Source organism: Gracilinanus agilis, chromosome 5, assembly GCF_016433145.1.
Source record: "Gracilinanus agilis isolate LMUSP501 chromosome 5, AgileGrace, whole genome shotgun sequence".
Lineage (NCBI taxonomy): Eukaryota > Metazoa > Chordata > Mammalia > Didelphimorphia > Didelphidae > Gracilinanus > Gracilinanus agilis.
This window is the reverse complement of record NC_058134.1, coordinates 210,764,662-210,788,587: the sequence shown is the minus strand read 5'-3', so window position 1 is coordinate 210,788,587 and position 23,926 is coordinate 210,764,662. Positions and strand designations below refer to the sequence as shown.

Here is a 23,926-nt window from a genome sequence, read left to right as displayed (position 1 = left end):
GGAGCAGAAGGAGAAGGAGGAGGAGGAGGAGGAGGAGGAGGAGGAGGAGGAGGAGGAGGAGGAGGAGGAGGAGGAGGGAGAAGGAAGGAGGAAGGAGGAAGAAGACGACCGCGCCCTTTGGCAGTGACATCTATTTCCCTGAAACAAAAGGCTAAGGAAGTAGTCATATATAAGGAAACTAAATCTAATAAGGTTAAAACAGGGCAGCTATTTGGATAGACAAAATCAGAAAAGGCATCTGGGATCAATACTACAGAGGCAAGAAGTGTGTAAGGAGGTTTTTTGCAAGGTGTTGTATTTAACAAGGTTATTCTATGTTTCCTGCAATGAGTTCTGGATCTTCTGGGGCTAGTAGCTTTGTCTCTTTCAGTCTTAGTAGTCTTCTGAGTCTGTCCAAAGGGGAAGCAGGCCTTTGTCTTGAGGTAGTAGAGGAACTCTTCTAGGTCTCAGAACAACCAAGAACCCTCCACAAAATCATTGCTGTTTAATTCATTCCTTGGGGCAAGTCTTTGAAAGATACCTTTGCCTAAAACCAATGTTTTAATGTGTTTCTGGTTTTTGTTTTTGGTGGGGTTTTTTTTCCTCTTTCAGATGAATGCCCACATCCACCTCAAATCAACTTTGCCTCTTTTGCAACACAAAATTATATGAAGGGCACAATCCTAGACTGTTCCTGTAAACCTGGTTACGATAGGAAGGAAGGCACTCCCTTCTTCATTGTTTGTGAAACAAATGACCAACATCTTTCCTGGAATGGAAAGTGTCAGTGTAAGGGTAAAAGTAAGTGTTTCCTTTTATAACTCATAAAGGAAGAAAAACTATGGTTTGCATGTGGGAATTTCATGATTCCATAAAGATTCTCCAGGTATTAAATAGACTTCTCCCATTTTCTTCTCAACTTTCTGCTAATAAAATATTTAGGTTTTTGCTTCTAAAAATAATGAATAAATTATTAATATGTGTCATTGGGGACTTCCCAAAGACAAAACTATTTTTCCTACTTTTTTGGGGTCTACAAATTTGGAAACTCCCTTCACCAATGCACATTAATAAATCCTCAGTGATAAGGGCCTTAGAGATACTTCCTGGGGCACTGAAGGACTACATGATAAGCTCATGGTTACACAGATAATATGTGTTACCAGAGGCAGAACCTGAACTCAGATTTTTCTGATTTCAAAGTCATAAGATTATAAATCAGGGGTCATCTTTTACAGATGAGGCTCAGAGAAATTGTGATATAAAAAGTCACATAGAAATATCAGCAGTAGAATTAATTATTATCTGTTGCTTCTGCCACTCGAATCAAATATCACAACTGGTTCTGATTTCTCCCTCCTTGTCTCCAGTGCTGTTTTCCTCAGCATTCTCTAGCTCAGAGGTCAGCAACCTTTTAGGCCGTGAGAACCATAAACACCACATTTTTTAAAATGTCATTTCGTGAGAAACGTACAGTGCTCACAGTGCGCTCCCGTAACAGCGCCTGAAAAAAATGGACTTTATGGCTCCTGCAGAAAGAGCCGTATCTGGCTCTCAAAAGAGCCAGATATGGCTGGAGAGCCATATGTTGCCAACCCCTGCTCTAGCTTGAAGTTCATGGTGGCTACTGCCATCATTTTTAGTCACTACTAGTATATAGGAAAACCAGACTTGGAGTTAATAAGACAGTAATTCAAGTCCTACTTCTGACACATACTAACTATGTGATCATTTTGCAAATTAGTTGCTGATCTGTATGGATGAAAAATGTCAAAGTACTGGTCCAAGGAAATAACAGGTGTGGATGAAAAAGAAGGAAGGAAGGAAGGAAGGAAGGAAGGAAGGAAGGAAGGAAGTTCCAATATCCCTCTCTCTTCCAACAAAGCATAGAAATGTCTTCCTTATTTAGAACTAAGAAACCAAGATAAAATAAAGCTAAAATTAGAAATGTTCAAACAACAAGTTTCTGTTGTTTCTAATTTCTGGTACCAGCTGGAAAAAAATTTTAAAGATGGGTATTTAGGGCCTGCACAGCTCCCAGGGTCTGGGAGGAATCTCAATCCTGATCAGAGGTCTACTTCCTATCTATCCTGTCAAGTAATTTCTTTATATGTAATGGCACCAGCCAGTGACCCAGAAGGAATTCATTAGGCATCCAAAAATATCTGATATTTTAAACAGTGGGAAACTTCTTTGGGAAACCAGAAATTGAGAACTTGGTTCCTTTCCCTACTTGTCCTAGAGGGGTTTCATCCCTTGATACCTGCAATCATCAACATTCAAATGGTAGTAATTATAAGTAACTGCTTTAGTTTCTACTATTGCCACAAGACTAAAAAGAATTCTTGAAGCATTCAGCTTGTTGAACACAGTATTTTCACAAATTTGTATGAATTTTTTAATAGTTTTCAAGTTATGGGTTTGTTTGCTTTTTGTTCACATGTACACAGCTCCTGGAAGCCATGAAGAACAAAGTGTTACAAATGCTCCTTCTAACCCTGGAAAGCAGACAAACAGAAGACAAACAAGTACAGAGAACAGACTGCCAACTTATAACCTCACAAGTAAGAAATGGAGATGGTAACAGCAGAATTTTCTAATTGAGTCCCCCCGCAGTAGAGATCTTCCTTCTCCTAAGTACCGGACATACTTTCCTTGAAGACAGAAGGCTTAGAATATCATATTATCTGTTCACCTCCTCTTAGGATATTATATGTGGAAAGAATCGATTTAGTGACTTTTTCAGAAAAAGCCTACCACTGTCTCGGAGAAATTTATAACTATGAAAATCTAAACTGAGTGTTCTTCCCTTAGAGGTAATACAGACTTTACTAGTTTGGGATGTTGAACTAAAAAAGAATTGCAAGTTGGGTTTCACTGTATTTTTCTTTCAAGTACCAAGGATCAAACTATGAGCAAGAAAGAGTTTGGTTAGATAAAAGTAGTCATTTCTTACACGGTGGAATCCCCAATTCTGAAGGCACTTGAAAACTGGAAAGGAAATTATCTTTCTTGTACATCTTAATTATTGACCTGGTTGGAGGCAGGATGCAGACCTGAATTAAAAATAACTCACAATTTCATAGAATTTGGGGGTTAACCCTTATTTGCAACAATCTTGTGAAATAAATAGTTGCTAGTATTTCACAGATGAGTAAACTGAAATTCACAGAAGCTGTTGGTTGTCCCAAGGCACACAGCTATGATTCTATAAGAAATTCAGGCATATGCAATGCTCCTCTTTACATTACCAACCCTTGTTACTCATTCCCCACAGCTCTATGACTCTTAGTATTTCCTGTAATGTCTCTGTCTGCCTTCCTATGAAGCAAAATACATAAAATAATTGAAAGTGACTGATATTTTGGGGTCTATGATTTCATTGAAAAAGGGAATTTCCAGTAAAGAAACTCCTCCTACGAACTTATAGACTTAAAAAATTGCTTGGTATACTGAGAGTTTAGAAGTTCTAGTCTGCCACACAGACAGAATGTTTTAGAGGATGAATTTGAACCCAGGACTTTCTGGATATCTGTCTATCACACTACACCAACACAATGACTACTGAAGGGCTTTTTGTCCTCTTTCTCTGGACTTAGGGGCCCTTTTTAATATCTATTTTGAAATCTCCTTTCCTAAGAATGCTTATTCATATCTTTCTATATATTAAATCCTTCAATCTCCTAGGATTCTGTATTAAAATTTCTGAATAAGTAATTCATTAACAAAACAAACAATCCTAATACAACCAATACAAAAATAACTATTTACAGTTTTATCTGTGAGAAAGATAACAATCAAATTATTCACCTGAAACCTTTCCAGTTACCTTCTCTTCACTTCTGAAACCATGGTAACACACCATTTATTTTACTTGGGTTAACAAATAAATCACACCTCTAGCTAAATGGAATAATCAGTGGAAAGAGCTTTGGACTAATAATACTTATAAATATTTTGCAAGTTTTCTCTTTATCTTCTTTCATTAAAAGAAAAAAAAAAGGTCTTTCATTAGAGAGGGGAAAATAAAGATCCCATCTTCTTCTTTCTCTCTGTCTTATCCAATTTATCTCCAGTCATAACAGGAAAATAATTTCTTTGGCTTCTCTCAAGTCATAACTCTTAAATGACACTTTATAGACTCAAAATTCTCCTTATAATATTTCCTCAAAAAAATAACAGTTTTTCCAAGAAAGAAGTTTCTTCTCACTGTCTTTCTCCCTGTTTTCTACATAGTTTCCCCCAAAACATTTCCACATAGATCCTCCTAAGCCTAAGTTAAAACTCACACGCATCCTGACTCTAAAAGGATTGGGACATCGTAGAATGATAACAACAATCTTGGACTTAAGAAGACAGTGATAGTTACTACATCCTCTTTAGAAAAGCTTTTGAAACAAGGGCTCCATAAAGATATAGATAAGTATATAGAGATGTAAGCATGATTTGTCTGAATAGGCATAATATAGTTCATTTGATCCTCAAATTGTTGATCTAATAGGAATTATTAGTCTTGCTTGATAAACAGGGAATTAATTCTTATTCCTCTCCTTTCCCCACTTTGCAAACCTTAAAGTGCTATATAAATTGTTGTTAGCTGAAGGCTCTTTCCACCAATAATTCCACTTATTTGCAGTAGGACCTCATAGTAAGTGACCAAGATCCTTTGTGCAAGTTGAAAAGTGCACTTAATAACCTCATTATTTAATAGCTATTTCTTACGCAAATGTACCTACTCACTTTTTGACTTTTCTTAGGATTATCAGAGCTACCAGCTTTACTTTTCTTATACTTTGGGGCCATTATTAATAATTAAATAGCATTAATGAAACAAAGAGAAACATTGCTCTGAAGTAGACAGAACTTACAAGAGAGAACTCCAGGGAGAGATTGATAAGGATGCTAACCGTTGTTGCAAAACAATGTAATGACTCACACCAAGACTTCTCAGAGTGAGTTAACAAGCCAGATTGGGTGAACTTCTGAAAGGCTTTATGCTGGGGCAGATTTAATGCTCAATTAAATTTTTTTATTTTATGTACTGTTCTACCTTCATTTTTTCTATTGCCAATTGCATATACCTGAATTTGTGTATGTTGAGTTCAAGTAAAATGAGTCCTGTTGTATATTTCTAATTTATTTATTATGTCAAAAAAAATTTTAAGTTAAAAAAAATCTAGCTTAGTTGTTAAAATGTGATTTCTCCTAGGTATCAAGTGGTAACACATATATAATAACTCAGTGGAATTGCTTGTCAGCTCCAGAAGAGGGGAGGGAAGAGGGGAGGGAGGGAACAAGAATCGTGTAACCCTGGAAAACCATTTTAAAAATAAATGAATAGGGGGGGCAGCTGGGTAGCTCAGTGGATTGAGAGCCAGGCCTAGAGACGGGAGGTCCTAGGTTCAAATCTGGTCTCAGACACTTCCCAGCTGTGTGACCCTGGGCAAGTCACTTGACCCCCATTGCCCACCCTTACCACTCTTCTACCAAGGAACCAATACACAGAAGTTAAGGGTTTAAAACAAATATTAAAAAAATGAAATAAAATAAAAAAAAATAAATGAATAGGGGCAGCTGGGTAGCTCATTGGATTGAGAGTCAGACCTAGAGACGGGAGGTCCTAGGTTCAAATCTGACCTCAGATACTGCCCAGCTGTGTGACCCTGGGCAAGTCACTTGACCCCCATTGGCCATCCTTATCACTCTTCCACCTAGGAGCCAATACACAGAAGTTTTTTTCGAAAATAAATAAATGAATGAATGAATAAAACTTTAAAAAATGTGATTTCTCCATCCTTTCAAGTCAATTGAGCTATTTATTAAATTCCACACAGATATAATATATATATATGTATACACACACACACACACATATGACACTGTAGTGGGTTCTAGGCTGCAAAGATAAGAAACAGTAGTCTAAATGTCAAGTAGATATCTAATAATGGTGGGGAAGATTGGCCAAGAGCACATACAACACGCAAAAAAATTATTTTTCGAAAACTTAACATGTGATAGAAGCACCATAGTTTAGCACTAGAATAAAATATCAAAAATGTATTTGGTTCTTTTTCTTGTATTAACATGTACTGACAATATTATATATATGTATGTATGTGTGTGTGTATATATATATATATATATATATATATATATATATAGTTGAAAAGTTCCTAAACTAGAACTAAGAAAAATGAATGCTCTTCCTATAAGGAAGAAATAATAAATAACTGGCTTTGTGAACTCCGGAATGAGTAAGAACCAAGGCCCCAGCTCTCTATCCACCTTCTAGGAAGAAAGTCATTTATAGCTTTTCTCAACATTCTCTTCAATTTTGACTCAGATATTCTTTTTCTCTCTTTAAGGCCACTGCATGGAGCCTGTGCCCTGGGAACACGCTAATGAAAGAAAGAGTTATCAGTTTGTGCTGGGACAGACGCTTCAGTACCAGTGTCTTGAAACGGTTAAATATGGGGGTGCTGCTGAGAGTACCTGCATGATGATCCATGGAAAACCAGCATGGACTAAACCCCATCTAAAATGCACCAATGTCAGTGAGTATAGTCTTTTTCCAGTCACTTCTGGGATCCCTACCCTCTCCCCCACTCCTCCATACATACATCCGCAGCCCCATACATGGTTTCTCTTATAGCCAGTAGCATGACTTTACACGGACTGGCAGTATTATATACATAAATAGTGTACAAATAAATAAAGTGTTAAGCCAATATCCAGCAATTTCGAGGTTCAGTTTAAATACTAACTAGTTTTCATTATTCAGATGACCTCTCAGGTACCTGGTGATTATGATTCAATCAGTGATTCTGAATGGTTTTACCAAGAAATTTAAACTGGGACAAGAAGGACATGGAGGTGACAATTCTTCAAGGTCCCTTGCTTCCTGGCTAGATTTCCAGATAGCTAGGTTTTTTAAAAACCCTTATCTTCCATCTCAGAATCAATTCTTAGTATTGCTCCCAAGGCATAAGAATGGTAAAGGGTAGGAGTTGGGGTTAAGTGATGTGCCCAAAATCACACAACTAGGAAGTGTCTGAGGCCAGATTTGAACCATCCAGGTCTTCCCGTCTCTAAGCCTGGCTCTCTATCCACTGAGGCAGCTAGCTGCAACCTTAACCCCCCTGTACATCATCATTTCATCACTTACATCATTCCCTGTCCACACACACGTACACAAACGCTCTCTTTTCCTTCACATCAGCTTCTGAAGAGACGCCCCTTATTGCCAAGGACAACCTCTCCCTATGCTCCATCGATTACCTCATCTCTCGTTTTCTTCAACAGACTGCCCCACTATCATCCTATCATCATTACTCTCTCTGTCTCCATCTCTGTGTATCTCTCTGCTTCTGTCTCTCTCTGCCTCTGTCTCTCAGTCTCTGTTTCTGTCTCTCTATCTCTGTCTCTCTGTTTCTATCTCTGTCTGTCTCTGTCTCTTCTTCAGAGATTCATTCTCTGATCCATTCAAATAAACTCAAGTCTCTTCCATCCCTAAAAAAAGTTTACTTATTCCTAACTGTTATCTTTTATCTCTCTTCTTATGAGTTAAACTTTTTTGGGAAATCAGTACACAAGATGTCTCTACTTCCCCTCCTCTTACTCTTCTAAATCTCTAAGACTTCACATCGTTCAACTGAAAATTCTCTCAGTGATGTTAAAAATGATGTTTCAACTGCCAAATCTATTTTCTCTGTCCTCAATTCTTCCTCACCTCTCTGAAATATTTGGCACTGTTGATCACCTTTTCCTGTTTATTTCTTTCCCAGGTTTTTGTAAAATTGTTCTCTGTTGCTTTTCTCCCTACCTTTTTAACTGTTCTGATAGAGTTCGTTTTATTGGATATTTATCTACTTAACACCTACTAATTGTAGATGTCCTCCAAGTGTCCATATTTGGCCTACTTCCTTTCCTCCTTATTCTTTCCTTTAGTGTCTTTAATAGCCTCAAAAATTCAACGATGATTTCTAAGCACATGACTCCCATGTCTACAGTCTTTCTACTCAGTCTTTCTCCTAAGCTCCAGCTCTGTAGCACCATCTGGCTATTGGATATTTTGAACTAGAAAGCCCATACCAAACTCAACATATCACAAATGAAGCTCATCATCTCTCCTACAACACTTCCCTCTTCCCTCTTATTGTGATGAAGAACATCACCATCCCTAAAACACCCATGTAAGCAACCTGGGTGTCATTTTCAAATCCTTACCCTCACTAACCTCATAGAAAATTTGTCACCCAAATTTTATCTCAACAACATCACTTGAATACATCCCCTTTTCTTTATTAACCCATGGTTCAGGGCTTCATCGCTTCTCTCCTGGAATATTGCTGTCCTCCCTACCTCAAGACCTACTCCAAACCATTCTCCACACAAGTGCCAAAATGACTTTCCAAAAGTGCAGGTCTGACCATTGTCTTTTCCTCAGTGGTTACCACTTCTAGCACAACAGGTACCAGCTGTCCGGGAGAGAAAATATGGATGGTAATACTAGGAAACAGAAAGAAAAATGTGATTTGCTTAAGTAAAATGCCTCTAGCAGACACATTGTGATATAGCAATAAACTCTGAAGATTGACATAGTTGATCACAGCCAACCTTTCCACTTAAGAGAAACCCCAAAGAGGCTGGGAATGTAACAAGTGTTGGTACCCTCTGCTTTACTCTGATTTCATTTATGTTGCTCTTTTCTCTATCCCACAAGATTTTAAGAGAATAAAAAGTTAAATTACTCCTTATGGAAAAGTAAAGGGCCCTTACCCTTGGAGACAAAGTGTGGCAATTGTTGGGAGTTTGAGAGAAGGGAATTGTACCTATTATCTATCTTCTTGCCTCTCTTTCCCAGATCATTGACTTTTTAGACCATTACTTAACATACTGACCCATGCTATTGTGCTATTTGATATAATTAGAATAACAGATTTTTCCCCATCTCTCAGAGTTCCTAGAAAACATGCTCAGCTATTCTTTTCCACAGCTTCCACCGAGATATTGCAACCTTCATTTACTACAGAACATAAGATAGCAGGTGGGTCAATTTTTTTTGTATAATACTTGTCTCTTAAGAACATTCATTAAACATGTTAAAAACACCCATCCAAGGTACCATGTAATGTTTGTCAAAGTTAAGGACAGATCCAGATTCTAGCACCACTCATATGAAGGCATGACTTTTTAATAATATGTTTTATAGCCAATTCTCCAACCATAGTCAACCGATGGATAGAGAGCTAACTTGAAACAGCAGAATGCCCTCTAAGTCCAGGGGATATTTCAGTGCATTGGATAGGACAAAGGTAAATATAAGTAAAGGCAAGAATGATGATAAGGTAAGAATATGGCTAGAGAATCAAAGAAGTAGGATTCTACAACTTTTAACCTTTATTTTCTAGTCAGGAAAATCTGACCCATAAAATTTTGTGAAGAATGAAACAATTCTGGGGCCATGGGAATAATTAATGAAGGGGATGATACTGAATTTGGCGAGCCAAAAAAAAAGTGAATCATTCATAAGAATAATGGATGATTCCTATTAGATCAAGAGTTACCCGAAAATTAACTGCTCTATTCCTATAGAGGAGAAAAGTATTCTTCCAGTCACCCAGTTGGCATCCTGAGGATCATCAACTCTTCATTCTCAGTCACTCTCCCTGTCATCCAATTAGTTACTGATTCTTATTTATCTCACTTACTTATTGATACGTCACTTACTCTTCCATCTATTTCCTTCTTTTTGTTCACATCAGCACTATAATAAACCAAGCCCACGTCATCTCATCTGAACTACTGCAAGGGTTTCCCAACTGGTCTCCCTGAACATGTTTTCTCTCAATTATCCTCTTTCCCACAACTATCATATGAATATTCTTAAATTCCAGGTCTGACCTAAATCCTACGTCACTCCCCTAAGTTTCTGTGGTTCCCGATTATCTCTAGAGTACAAACTCCTTTGTTTGACCTTTAAAGCCCTTCATGACATGGTTTCAACATATCCTTCCAAACTAATTATACATTATCCCTTCTCACACACTCTACACTCCAGGTAAATTGACCTACTTGCTATTCCTTGTGCTTGACATTCTATCTCCTGCTTTGTGCTTTTTCAAAGGCTACTCCCCAGTGCCAGGAATACTCTACCTCACCTCTACCTTTTGGTTTCCTTCAAGACTCAGCTCAAGTGCCACCCCCATCAAGAGGTCTTTCTTGATTCTTCTGATTGCTAGTCCTTCTCCACATCACTTTTCATATATTTTGTATATGTCCAGTATTTGCTTTTCTACAAATTTGTTATATTCTCCTTCCACCCTACTCTAATTAAAATTTAAGTTTCTTGAGGATGGAACTTTAGTATCTCTATCTTCAGTATTCAGCACAATGCCAGGCTCATAGTAAATGTTTAATATATATTTGTTCATTGGAAATAATTTTGAGCACATAATTTTGCCAAAACATTAATGAAACAGCATGAGTGAAGTAAAAAGAAATCATTCTTAGGTATGCATTGTTGCAGGATGGTTTTTATAATGGCAGTATTCTACTAAATTTGAATAAATTTATAAAATTTAAACAAATTTCTAAAACATCAAAATAAATATGTTAGTAAATCTTGTTCATTCAACCAGATACTTAGGGCACTGAGTAGTAGGACTAACAAAATAATAAAACATCAAAACAATTTGGATTAAGTGTAACAGTTACATATCAAAGATGATAGCTGTATGGGCATACACACATACACCCAGGGACAGCAAATAGTTGGGTATTCATCTTGCACCTGTGTCTCTTTCCCCATTCTCTTCAAATTTTCCATTCCCTACTAGCATCTACCTTGAGGCCCAAGATCAGTCAAGATATTGTTCATCAGCCCTTATAGCTGTGAGAAGGTAAAGACTGGAATCATCCTGGGAATAGATGTGAAAAGTAAAGCTAAGATTTTTTGAGCTGGCCTTGGCTGGGTTCTATACTGGCTTCACTCTTTAGTCTAAAAGCTACTCATCACCTCCCTTCCTATATTAACATGACTCCCTACCTTCTTTGCTGGCCAGACTTGGAAGACAGGTGACATGAATGAGCTTTTCCAAAAGCTAGCTCAGCTGTCACAAGTCTGGAAGCCACTGGCATAAATAATGTCAAGCACTGGAGGAGGAAAATAAGTTCAATGTTAAAAGGTCTAAGTTTGGTGTACTCTATCCTAGTGTGCTGGACCTCTAAACCTTTCTGAATTCTTTTCTCTCAGTCTTCTCAAGCACAGCATAATAGGGATGATACCATTTCATTTTCCATGAAAAAAAAGCTATTTTCCTTCAGCCCTAATAACTTCAGGCCAAACATCTAAGAAGGCTAGTAAAGAGAACCTGCATTTTTTACTCTACTCAAAGATGGATGAAGGAGTAACAATCAGTCAATCAAAAGGTATTTCCTTCTTTGGGGAACCCTCACTTAGCAGCTTAATTGAAAAGTATATTTGCCTAGTCTACCACACTCATGCTAACTACTGTTAACTACAAGCTAATAGACTCCATTTTATATTGTATTTCCTTGGCAGTTGCTGCTTGTATCTTCCTGATTAACCTTATAATCTTTCTGGTCTGGATCATCTGGAGGAAAAGATGGTAAGTCAAGTACTGACACAGAAATGGAAAAAGACTTAATAGAAGAGGCAGCAGACCTGGGTAATATCCTTGTCAGCTACCCACATAACTCCAATCAATCAATTATGAACCATTTATCAGCCCTCTACTATGTACCAAGCTCTTTGGTATGTACCAAGGATACTAACCCAAAAATGAGACAAACCTTGTGAACGAGGAATTTACACTTTTCAGGGAATATATGTGTTCCCAGATGTATAAATAGAGGCTTTGTGCACAATAAGTAATAACAATGAGGGAAGAAGAATGGTACTAAAGTTTGTGGGAATCAGGAAAAGCCTCGACACATTGGAGATGGCCTTGAAGAGAGATGGAAATTCCAAGAAGCAAATATAGAGGTGAAAGGCCATTCCAGACCTTTGCAAACCACAGAGGCAAGAGATAGAATGCCACATTCAGAGAGCAGACAGAAGGCCAATTTGGCTAAAGTATATAGAGTGTATGAGAAGGAGCAATGCAGAAGCGTCCTACAAAGAGTATCTAGTGCAGAAGGGAATAGAAGGGTTCAAATGAAGAGCAGAAGCACTACTCAGTGAGTCTTTAACAAAATTCCATTGCTATTCACAAATGGAAGAAGAAATTAGAAGCCAATGTAGAACAGTCTTGGTTAGTGGCCTCCATTGCCCTTTGTCCAAGGGTAGCACCCACTGGAGTGACTTTGGACTTGCAAATATTCAGTGGTATTCACATTCCAGTAGAAGGCACAGAACCCCCTCAAGGATCAAAATTATATAAAGTTTTAGACAAAAAGCCAGTACAAGATTCTATGGGACACAATATGGGAGACTTCCTCAACAAAAGTAGTAGGATAAGAGGCAGCTAGATGATTCAATGGATAGAGAACCAGGCACAAAGAATGGAAGTGCTGAATTCAATCTGGCTTCAGACACTAACTAGCTTCATGACCCTTAGGCAAGTCACTTAACCAATTGCCTAAGAAATAGGGAATAAAAGCCAAGGATCCAAGAAACTTTAACTTGCCACACAAGCAAGAGGCTGTGGGTAAGAGGATGGAAAAGCCCAGTTTGGGGGATCATTAGACTGAGCATGCATGCATCCTGGTGGGCTCAAGGGCTATAATAGTCTAACTGACTTTTACCATCTCTAGTCCCAGTCAGTACCTTTCATCCAAATCAAAAGCTCACCAGTCCAGGACAGTGAAGGTGGCCACTAAAAAGAATAGATGCTGCTGCTATTCTTTGAATCAAGCACAAGGAATTCAGTCATTGGCTCTGCATCTATGTACCTGGAAGAAAAAAAAATCTTTTAAGAATCCTTGTGAAAAGTAAAAGCACTTTAATGGTGCCATCTAGGTCTAATCTATCTTCCTCCACTGTCTAAGTAATAGCCAGGATAAAAGATGAAGTAAAAAAATCATACAGATGAACAGAAACAGTGAGAATGGAATCAGAGTGTCTCCACTGGTCCCCATTCAGTATTCTTTGTGAAAGTAAAGCAAGGAAGTGTGCAGGTCAGGGTCTAGAGTTTTCTTCCCAATCAAATCCTTCTGTATATGTCTAGTCACTTCCTTTCTCACTAGTCTATAATTAGATGATCTGGTGGATTGGACAAAATCCACAATTTCATCCTATTTTCCTAGTTTGTTATGTAGAACTCCACCTGGGCTGGGAGCCCCACTCTACCTATAACTAGAGACTTTGATGTCATAGAAAAGTGTATCATAATCTACTTGCCAATATCTAGCCAACCATTCCTCATAGGGAATATTGCCTAAAGAATTAAACTTGATTTTCCCATTAGTTTGACATCCTTTGATGGTAGTTGTCAAATAGTCCATTAGATGAACTAGAATTGTAGCAATCACTTGGAATTCCCACAAGGTGAGACCTGGACCAAAGTTGTTGAGGGACATTCTCTTACCTTTTGCATGTGAGCATACTGGTACTTCAGTCTTTGGGGCATTAGTATCTAGAAGAACCAGAAAATATCTGTTTCTCCCATTGGGCCATTTGATAATCACTAGAACATATGGTCTATTGAGACCACAACACACTTCTATTCCTATTTGCTTTCAAGGGTATGAAGTCAGGATGGAGGGAAGATATATGAGATGTGTCTCCTCCACTTTTGGAGAGAGGGGAAGACTATAGCACTGTAGTTCAGAGATTCCAGTTTAGCAGAAAACAAATCCTCCAAGCTAGTTCTTCTTCCTTGTCCTCTTCCTCCTCCTCCTCCTTCTCCTAGGTACTTAGGGTTCCCCTATGATATATGCTAAAAGTGAGATGTCCTGGATCCTCCTTGTCCCAATCCTCTAGTTTATCCCACTTATCCTGCTTAACCCACTACCTAACTAATCTTCCTCAGCTTCTCTGTATTTAGACTGCCTTGGGAGGCCCCTTATATATCTTCATTTTTGTCACAAGGTGTTAGTGGCTATGGATTATTGTGTGGGGAAAGGGATATTCTGTGGTCTAGCAATCATCACAATATGACTTTTGGGGAAATGGGAAGTCCTTAGGGAAGTCCTTGCTGTTTTCTGACTTCCCTTTCACAGAGTCTTCTCTTAAAGGAACTCCAACCTTTACCCAATTGGTTTTGTATCTATAAGCAAAATATTTTCTACCCTTATCTTCTCCTCCTCCTTGGGTCCTCCTAGTCTTCACCTTCAAGTTTGCCTCACTTCCCTTGCCTAATCATCCATAGCATTTGTCTGTCTATCTAGACCACAAAAAAGAGAGAAGTAGGGGAGGTCTCTCTGATTTCCCACTAACAACAGTAGCTCTTAAAAGAGCCCTACCCTTTTCACCTGAACTTCTCTGTTAACAAAATATTGCTACCAAAGGCTTAGTGACTCAGTGGATTGAGAGCCAGGCTCAAAGGTAGGAGGTCCTTGGTTCAAATATGACCTCAGAAACATCCTAGCTGTGTGACTGTGGGAAAGTCCCCATTGCCTGCTGCCTTGGAACCAATACACAGCATTGATCTAAGACAGAAAGTAAGAGAACGTATGTATAAATTGCTGCCTGTCTCCCTTCCCCTCACTCTGACACTCCTGGGGGTAGCATATGGAAGATAAACTTTCCAGACTAACTACTTTTAGGGAGTTTGTAAATCTCCTTGACAGAAGCAAAAAGCCAGTATGACAGCCCTCCTACTGTCATGAATGTCACAAGAACAGTGCAAGTCCTCTTTTTGTCTCTGCAATTGCATCCCTTTTTGCATCCAGCTATTAGGCAATTACTGGGCAAACTAGCTGGTTTTAGGTTTGCCTCCATCGCTCCTTCCTCCTTCTAAGTTCTATCATTGTGATAAGTATTTAGGCATAGAATCTTTCACTACCTTGGAGTTAATTCTGATCCCAGGAAAATTAAGTCTAACCCTGATGGAAAGCAAAAGAATGGAGGGTGGGGGAGAGTTAATTCCAAATCTCTGGGATTATTAACCTTAACAAAAATGTATTTCGAGTGGGTGGGAAAGTGGAGGACTGAGACTGCACCAGTCAAACCAGTTTTCACCACCTCAGATAGGCTGGTCCTAGAAAATGAAGAGCATTAGCTCTGCAGCTATGTACCTGGGAGAAAAACAAAAATAAAAGAGTCCCTGTGAAAAGTAAAAGCCATGGAGGAGCCATGGAGGTCTGTCTTCCTCTATTATAGAAGTAATAGCTAGAATAAATGATGAAGTGAAAAATCATATAGGTAGGCAGGGACAGTGAGAATGGAATCAGAGTATAAAGGCCCAAAATGGAGTTTATATTTTATTTCAGGGGCAATGGGGAGACACTGTTGCTTCTTAAAGACTAGGATGGCATGGTCAGACCTGGGCTTTAAGCTTATGATTTTGGCAGTGGTGTGAAAAATGAATAGCAAAAGGGAGAGACTGAACGCAGAGTGACCAATTAGGAAGATATTATAATAGCCCAAATGAAAGATAATGAGGAGAACTGAGTGAGTGGAAAGGAGGGGACAGATATGGGAAGTGCTGAGGAGGTGGAATGCACAATATTTGACAACTGATTTGGAGGGAGGGAAGGTATTATAATTTTAAGAGTTTTGCATTTGAAATGAGGGAACAATATATGTTCATGTCCTGAATCTGCCACTTTCTACTTGTGTCAAGTTGGGAAAATCACTAAATGACTCCTGGCAATGTTGACAAAGTAAAATATTCTAGAAAAATCTAGGTCCTTTAAGAAATATACGCAGAAAAATATTTTAAAGAGAACCAAATGAAGAAATGATCTAATTTTTAAAAATTTAAAAGGAAATACTAATATACTCTTCCATCCATTCTAATATAAGAGGACCAGAAGCCTATTTTTTTTTAATTTATTTAAGTGCACATCAGGGTCCTGAAGTCAGCATAAATGAATTCTCCTGAATCCAGTGGAATCTCAGTCCTAAACTGTCAGAGATATATCAGTTGTCAAAGCCAGCTCCAATAGATAAATATACAAGGTGGTAGAGATAGGACAGAGCCTCCTTAGGCAGTTGATTCCAGGACTCCCAAGTAGGCATATTCCTGAGGTGATCTCAAATTTCAACTCTATTTTGTGAGCTATTCAGTAAGGGAAAATGTCAGCTACTACTTGGTGACTGAGCAGAACAGGAATGAGACAGAGGCAGAAAGGAGAACAGCAACTGTGTTGGGTCACTAGGCACTAGGAGAAGAGGCAGAAGGTAGAGCTTGATAGTATCTCCAGAACTAACTCTTTGTCCCAGGTTAGGGTTATGGAAGGATGCAGTGAGGGGGAACTGGATGCATCCACCTCCAACCAATAGTATAAAATAGGATAGAACCTTACAAATCACAAAGTCACTACTCAGGAACTGAGACTAGAGATATGAGTGTATTAGAGAAATAACCAATAGGACCCTAGTCCTGAAAATATGTGCACAGTACCTACCTGGATGTTTGACAGGCATACTTCTGGAAGTTCATGGTGATATAGATGTCCAGAACTTCTAATGGATCCCTTGCACATATTGCCAGGAAGAGGACCTAATTAGTGAGTCTCCTGTTACATGAGTAAACAAAAGAAAATACCTAACTCAATGAAGAAATACTATGGTACAGGAGTAGTCCAGAAGGTAATCCCAGAAGAAGAGTTATAAGGAACATTTAAAACCTCTGGGAAAAAAAAGAATGTCTTGGTCATAAAAACTCAAGGAATAGATGGAGGAAATAAAGCAGGAGATTTAAATTAAAAGGGGAAATAATTGAACAAATTATAACAAAGGAATGCAATGAGATGCTATTGTACTATAAGAAATGATGAAAAGGAACATTTTAGAGAAATCTGGGAAGAATTATATGAATTTATAATGGGTGAAGAGAACAGAACCAGAACAATTTACACAATACACAATAACATTGTAAACACAAAAAAGAAGGGAGGGATGTATACAAGTGTTATCACAGAGGCAAGATTTGGCAACAAATTTTCTGAGTGAGTTTAATGACAGTAAGGACTTGAAAATGACACCCAGGTTTTTTACATAGGTGGCTGGGAAGTATGGTGATGCTCTTCCTGGTGAGAAAGAAGTTGTCAAGGAGAGTGAGTTAGGGGGGTTGGGGTGGGGGGAGGGTCGGTACAGTATGCCAGAACAGTATACAAACATGGAAGTACAGACTGGGAAATGCAGACATCTCATGAACCACTCTCTTCTCAACCTAGAATACATATACATATACCTCAGAGATTGTGGTAAAAATACATTAATTCAGTGGAAGATAGATAATGTAATAGTATGATTATAAAATGTATTATTATGATGGAGACTGACTAGATACTTTGGCTTGTGTCCACAAAGTATCCCAGTTCTCTTCCTTCAAGGAAAGTCCAAGAGTGAACCTTCCTTCACTGGGCTCAGAGCACAAACTGCCTTGGAGACTATTATATATATATAGATAGATAGATAGATAGATAGATAGATAGATAGATAGATAGATATAGATATAGATATATAGATATATAGATAAATGATTTTTATTTGTGTTGTAAAGTTAAATATAAGAATTAATATAACCAGGATGCCTTAACTCTAAAGGAACTAGATTCTCCACCCACTTTCCCTTCATTGCAAGATGAAATTCTTCTGCCTTGGGAATTCACCCAAGCTATTCTATAAAACTCCTTTTATCAATAACTAAATCCCCAAAACGCTATTTGACTAAACTAACTAAATCCTTATATATAAGTAAAAATATCTATATTAAGGTTGTCTCCAAGTAAGAAAAAACAGTGAGCCAAAATGCCAGAGGCTCACTGAGCAGAGTCCAAGCAATCAGAATCTTTGGTGATTTCTTCTTCAAACCAAATGTTGTCACAATAGCAGATAGAAAACTAGTTTCCTGTCTGGTGTTTCCCAAACTGGACAAATTGGAAACTACCAAGATATTTCAAGGTTTCTCTTCGTTTTCTTCTCAAAACCAAGGCTATAGTCAGAGAGAGGGAAGAATCTGGCTAATCCCCACAGCAGTCAGGGATTAACTGTCACTCCTTCACTCACACCTCCCCTTCTCCTTTCATTCTAAGCCTTGCCCAGAATTGTCTGTGTGAGCCTCTCTGCAGGTCTCAAGGCAAACATTCGAATTTCTCAAGCCTATAAAACTTATCTTGTCAAACTATATCTTTTATAATCTCATTCTTATAATAGGGATAGAAAAAGGGAGAAGTGGAAGTGGAAAGAACACATTCAAAAGCAAAACTAAATTCAAGGTACAGAGGGCAGGTTCATAAAGGAGAGAAAGAAAAAGAACTAGAGATTGGGATCTGGGCTAAGAGAAGAGAGGTGAGGCAGAGGAGTGGGAACGTTTATACATTGTTGTATAGATTCTGTTCTCTTTTCCTTATTTTCTTTGAAGGGAAGTAAGAAATGAAGAATTATATTGAATATGATGGAGGAAAACACATAATTATAGATTTTATATATATATTCATAGAAATTAATGTGAATAAATACCCATAAAATGGAAGAGGATAAATTAGAAGAATTCAACAATACATTGTTTACAAGAAAAACGCAATGCAAAAATCCACAAAGAGATGAAATTAGGGGCTGGAGAATAATTTATTATGCCTCAGTTGAATACAAGGAAGCAGAAATTCTGATCTCAAACAAGACAAGAACAAAAGTAAACAGCATTCAGAGAGAAAAGCAGGAAAGCTACATTATACTTCAAGGCACTATAGTTGATGAAATAATACAATATTTAATATATGTGCACTTAATGGTATAGGATCTAAGCACTTAAAGGAAAAATTAATCAAAGTACAGGTAGAAATAGACAAAAGAAGTATAAAACATTGATAGTGATTACAATATTCCCTTTAGATGTTTATGACTGTAACAAAAAGATAAACAAGAAAGATGGTAAGAACCTAAGTTTTGTATCTTTCACTTCATTTAATTAATAAGCATTTCTTTCTTTCTTTTTCATCCTCCCTACCACCAATACCAGTACCAGTGGAGATGAGGTGGGGAGGGGGAAGGGAGGGTTGAAAAAACTAAATCCTTGTAACAAATATTCAGTCATGTTAGCATCATAAACAAATTAGAGGAGCAATGAAGATGTTATCTCTTAAACGTAAGTCTAGAGGAAGAGTTCATGGCCAAATGAGGGATGAGAGAATCACAGTAGATAAAATGGACAATTTGGATTAAATATAATTTTTAGGGTTTTGAATAAACAAAACCAATACATTTAAAAGTAGAAGGCAAATCCATACCTGAGAAAAATCTTTGCAACAAATTCCTCTAATAAAGGTCTCTATCCAAGACATGAGAATTTATAAGAATAAGAGCTGTTCTCTAATCTGGCAAAGGATACACACAGGCAAAACTCAAAAGGAAAAAAATACCACTTATCAAGAAACATAAAAAAAGGTCCCAAATCACTGTTTGGAAAAATGCAAATTAAAACAACTCTAAAGTTTCTTCTCATAGATAACAGATAATAGTAACAGCATACCCTTTGTCCTAGCAATACTACTAAACTAAGTCTGAGCCCCAGAGAAATCAAAGAAAGAAAATGGTACATATGTGTAAAATATTCATAGCAAATATTTTTGTAGGAGTTAAGAACTAGAAACTAATAGGGTTCCCATATTTTAGAGAATGCCTATTAAATTAAGCACAAATATAATCGAATATTATTGCACCACAAGAAGTAACAAAATACTTTCAGAGAAATTAGAAAGAACTGTATGAACTAATGCTGAATGAAGTGAGCAGGATCAGAAGAAAAAATATACATAATAACACTCGTATAAAGAAAAACAAATTTAAGTCAGTTTTGGCCTCTAGTCCAGAAAGTCACTAAGAGTTGGGAAAATTTGTGATCAAATATTGTTAGTGGACATGTAGTAATAGTATCCTAGAATAGAATTTAAAGTTAGAATATCTATAAAATTTTAAATTCATTTAAATTTCCTCTGCTTATAATGCAAATAGAGAATATTAATTTATTTAGAATTGTATTATATTATTTCATATAACGGTGCTTGTATTGTACCACTGCAGGAGGCGGAGAAGACAAAATGACAAAGAAAAAAACAAAAATAGAGAAGTAAGAAACTGTAGCAAGAACCAAGTGGCTGACCATCCTATAGGACTCTTGTCTGCTTAGTGTGCCCCGACATCCCAAGGAGCAATCACAGAAGCTAAATGTCCACCTAGAGTTGGCAGCAACTTTTCCATAAGTATCTGTTAATTTTATCCCTTGGATTAAGAAGACAGACACAGCACCAAAGTTACATCAAAAACAAAGATCCGCACCCTTCGAGATTGCTTTACAGAATAAATTTTGTGCCCTATCAGCATCGAAGCACAGTCCTTCCCCCTGATCCATCTGTTGTGACAAGCTGGCATAGTAACATGGCCCAGTAGAGAGAAAGAAAAAATTAAGAGTTCTTTGCTAAGCTAAAATATTAACTTGCTTTTTAGTGTTATATTATCCTCTGATTCCATTCATTCATATATTCATTCACTCAACAAAATGTTTATTAACCAATGGCTATGTACAGAGCATTGTGCTAAGCCTTGATGAGGTCAAAGATAAAAAAGATCTGCTCTCTGCCATAAAAGAGATTTGCATCTGGTTTGGGGGTAAGAGACAAGACACATGCACACACACAAATACACACACCAAATGTAACTCATAGTAATAATTCTCCAATTTTAGTGAGTGCCCATTTCATTCTCAAGGGGATCCAATAATTATTAACATATTTGACCTAAATTCTCAGGATTAGGAGCTAATGAAAGGAAAATGACCATTTTTAAATCACCTGGCTGCCTAGATCTCCTTTTTAACTCCTAATCCCTCATCTCTACCCTGTCCTTGAAATTTATAGCACAATTCAACTACATGAACTTCCTTCTCATCTCTGGTATTTGAGCATGTCCTTCATTTTTGTCCCATAACCAGAGTCCTTTTGTGCACTTTTCTTGACCTTTTTTAATATATTTGAATATATTGCTCATCAATATCTATATCACAAAACTGGAGGAGACAATGAAGAGAGGGGAATTAATTTGTTCAAGGTTACATAATTTTTTTAAAAAGCAAAACTAGAACTACAGTTCCTACCCTATCGTATAACCCTGCTGCCACCAATTGGTGGATGTCATGTCTGAAACTTCAGATTATTGAATGAAAAGGGAAGTATTACTTAGCTACAAAATACTCTAGCTTATTTTTATGAGTGAAGATTTGCTACCTAATAAATATGGTGTTCTTCAAAACTACCAAGAGTATAAAGAAAACATGCTCTTTTGGGAACTGCCTTATTTTTGTCCCAACTTCCTAATACAGAATGACACAACCAAAAAAAAAAAAAAAACCTCAACACAAATGTGATACCTGCCTTTTGCTCCAATTCATCCCACCCCTTGATGTTCTAGCCAGTTTTCTCCAAATTCTTTGAGCAAATATTGTTTCTTTTTTTTCTTTTTAATCCTCAGCACATGGAATGCTGAATAGGGCATAAGAGGCATTTTTTAAATGTTTGATTATTAACCAATTGTTAGTAAATACACTAAGAGCTGCAGACAAGTGACTTTTCAGTTTTTCCTTTTTAGTTTACCGTTCCTTTTTCTGCTTGATTCTACCTAGTCTTTAATGGGAATGACTACTTAGATTATAAGCTCCTAGAAGTTAAGGGACATAGCTTTATAATTTTACATTGCATCTACATCCATTTGGGCACTATGATTACAGTCATAGAAGTTTAGGGCTCGAAGGATCTTAAATAATTATCACTGGAAGTAGACTATAACTCAATACACCAAAGTACCTATTATCACATTGATTTTAATGTTCCTTCTAATAATAAAGCTCTCAACTCCTTCATGCTATTTCATCCTATATGATTCTCCTCATTTTGCTATACAAGGTCCACTCAACATGGTAGAGGTCTTCTTTATTTTTTCCTGAAATGCCAAAAACATCTGTGAAACCCTCAGGCTGTCTGCTTATAATACTTTGCCCTCCATAGGTGACTAAATGCAATAAGTGACCTATAAACACACATTAAGTCAATGAATTGGTTGATTGTTCTTCTCTGTCCTAAATTGGCTATTTCAGGATGTATGATAAGACTGATATTGACTAACATAGAAAAGCCCTCTTAGAAATGTATGAGTTGGAGTTCCTTTTATCTTAATGTTTCCAAGCATAATCGCTTATTTTAAATAAAATTGTCTGTGTGGAGTTACTAGTCCCCAAGATAAATAAAAATATGACTAGTTTTTTGTCTCAAATCCTCTACTTTACAACAGGTACTCAAACTAAATCAATACTTCTTTTGTGTGGGCACCAAGTATTATGCTTGCTTTATTTACTTAGCTGAAATAAGTTATCTTTTATACAACAGAATGCCACAGAGCTTGCTCTGTTCCCACTACCTGAAAGCCAGAGATGTTACATTATACACCTGCCCTGGGGTACTCTAGTTCCCTCAAGGGGATTTGGGAAGAGTCCATTCTTTCTGCCATTGATTCACACCCCCGTAAATTGAGTTCCCCAAATTTTATATATCTCCTATACCAATTAACAGTCAAATTTTGTTTTTTAAAACTCTTACTTTCAGTCTTAAGATTGTATTGGCAGAAGACCGGTTAGATCTAGATAATGGGGGTTAAGTTATTTGCCCAGGGACAAACAGGCAGGAAGTATTTGAGGTCAGATTTGAACCCAGGACTTTCCATCTCTGGCTGTCAATCCACAGAGTCACCTAACTGCCTCCCATATTAGTTTTTACAAAGAGCCATTTACTTAAGATATAGCAAAAACAAGCAAAAAGAGCTGCCCTACCAGTGATAGGGTAAGATAGAAGAACTGAGGTAGGTAATATGACAGCCACCAGAAAACTCCATAAAGGAATGGGACTATCAAATTCCTGAGTTCCCAATCACATCCATGAATGTGTGTCCCCCAGCAGATCTGGGGGCACTCCAGGATGAGAGTAGGTGGGGGATCTTGTCTATCCAGGATAGGAAGAACTTGCCATTGTTGGGAGCCCAAATGACTGAACAGCCATACTCCTTGTGGCAGAATCCAGGGGATAAATGGTTGAAGATCAGGACTTCCTCCCCAGTGAAGCAAAAGAGTTTTCTTTTCACTTGAGATACTGACCTACAAACAAGTCCAAGATGTCCCTGAGGTAGAAAACAGACTTCCCACTGATCAACCAGTTAGGGAGTCTCAGATAACAGAACTGCCCACAAAGGTGGCCTTGCTTTGGGTCATCATTATTGCTGTCACTTCTCTCAGCCACATATATATATATATATATATATATATATATATATGTTCCTATGGGATGGAGGCTGTAAGTCCCAAGGCCAGAGAAAGCCCTGGTGATTCTGCCTACCCTTTACTGCAAAAACTGTGCACTGGCCAAGAGCTCTAGAACATATTAAGGCCTCCTTTACAGCTGGAACTTTCCAGATCAGAAACAGAATGGACAGGACTTTTCTCAGGAAGAATGGGTGACAGTGTCAAAGGAGCCTTTTCTAGACCATGAGGGCATTTAGCCCAAGCGGGTATGCTACACAATTGTAGACCCACAATTCGACACCATTTTTTCTAAGCAGGGTCCTCTCCTCTTGAGCAGTGGTCCACTCTGATTGGGCTCAGGAGTTCAGGACAGAAGTGGGGAGGGCAAAAACTTGCCACACTAGTTGAACTTGGGTTCTCAGCTGAAGAAGCAGAGATCTTAAAATATTCTGAGCATTTGCTTAATCTCCACTCCACTTAGAAAAAGTTCTACTTGGTGTGACTTTCTGGTTAAGATGGCGGCAGAGTAAAAA

At 37.7% G+C, this 23,926-nt stretch overlaps 1 protein-coding gene across 1 annotated transcript in view; it reads left to right on the top strand.

Annotated features, from left to right (window-relative positions):
- The window catches only part of IL2RA (interleukin 2 receptor subunit alpha), a 50,794-nt gene extending 30,324 nt beyond the window's left edge, over positions 1 to 20,470 (top strand). The window contains 7 exon segments of the mRNA XM_044679409.1: positions 592 to 780; positions 2,430 to 2,543; positions 6,345 to 6,533; positions 8,939 to 9,025; positions 10,818 to 10,880; positions 11,543 to 11,609; positions 20,135 to 20,470. Coding sequence (XP_044535344.1) covers positions 592 to 780; positions 2,430 to 2,543; positions 6,345 to 6,533; positions 8,939 to 9,025; positions 10,818 to 10,880; positions 11,543 to 11,609; positions 20,135 to 20,240 — 815 coding nt within the window. The 3' untranslated portion in view covers positions 20,241 to 20,470.
- The last annotated feature ends 3,456 nt before the right edge of the window (positions 20,471 to 23,926 follow it).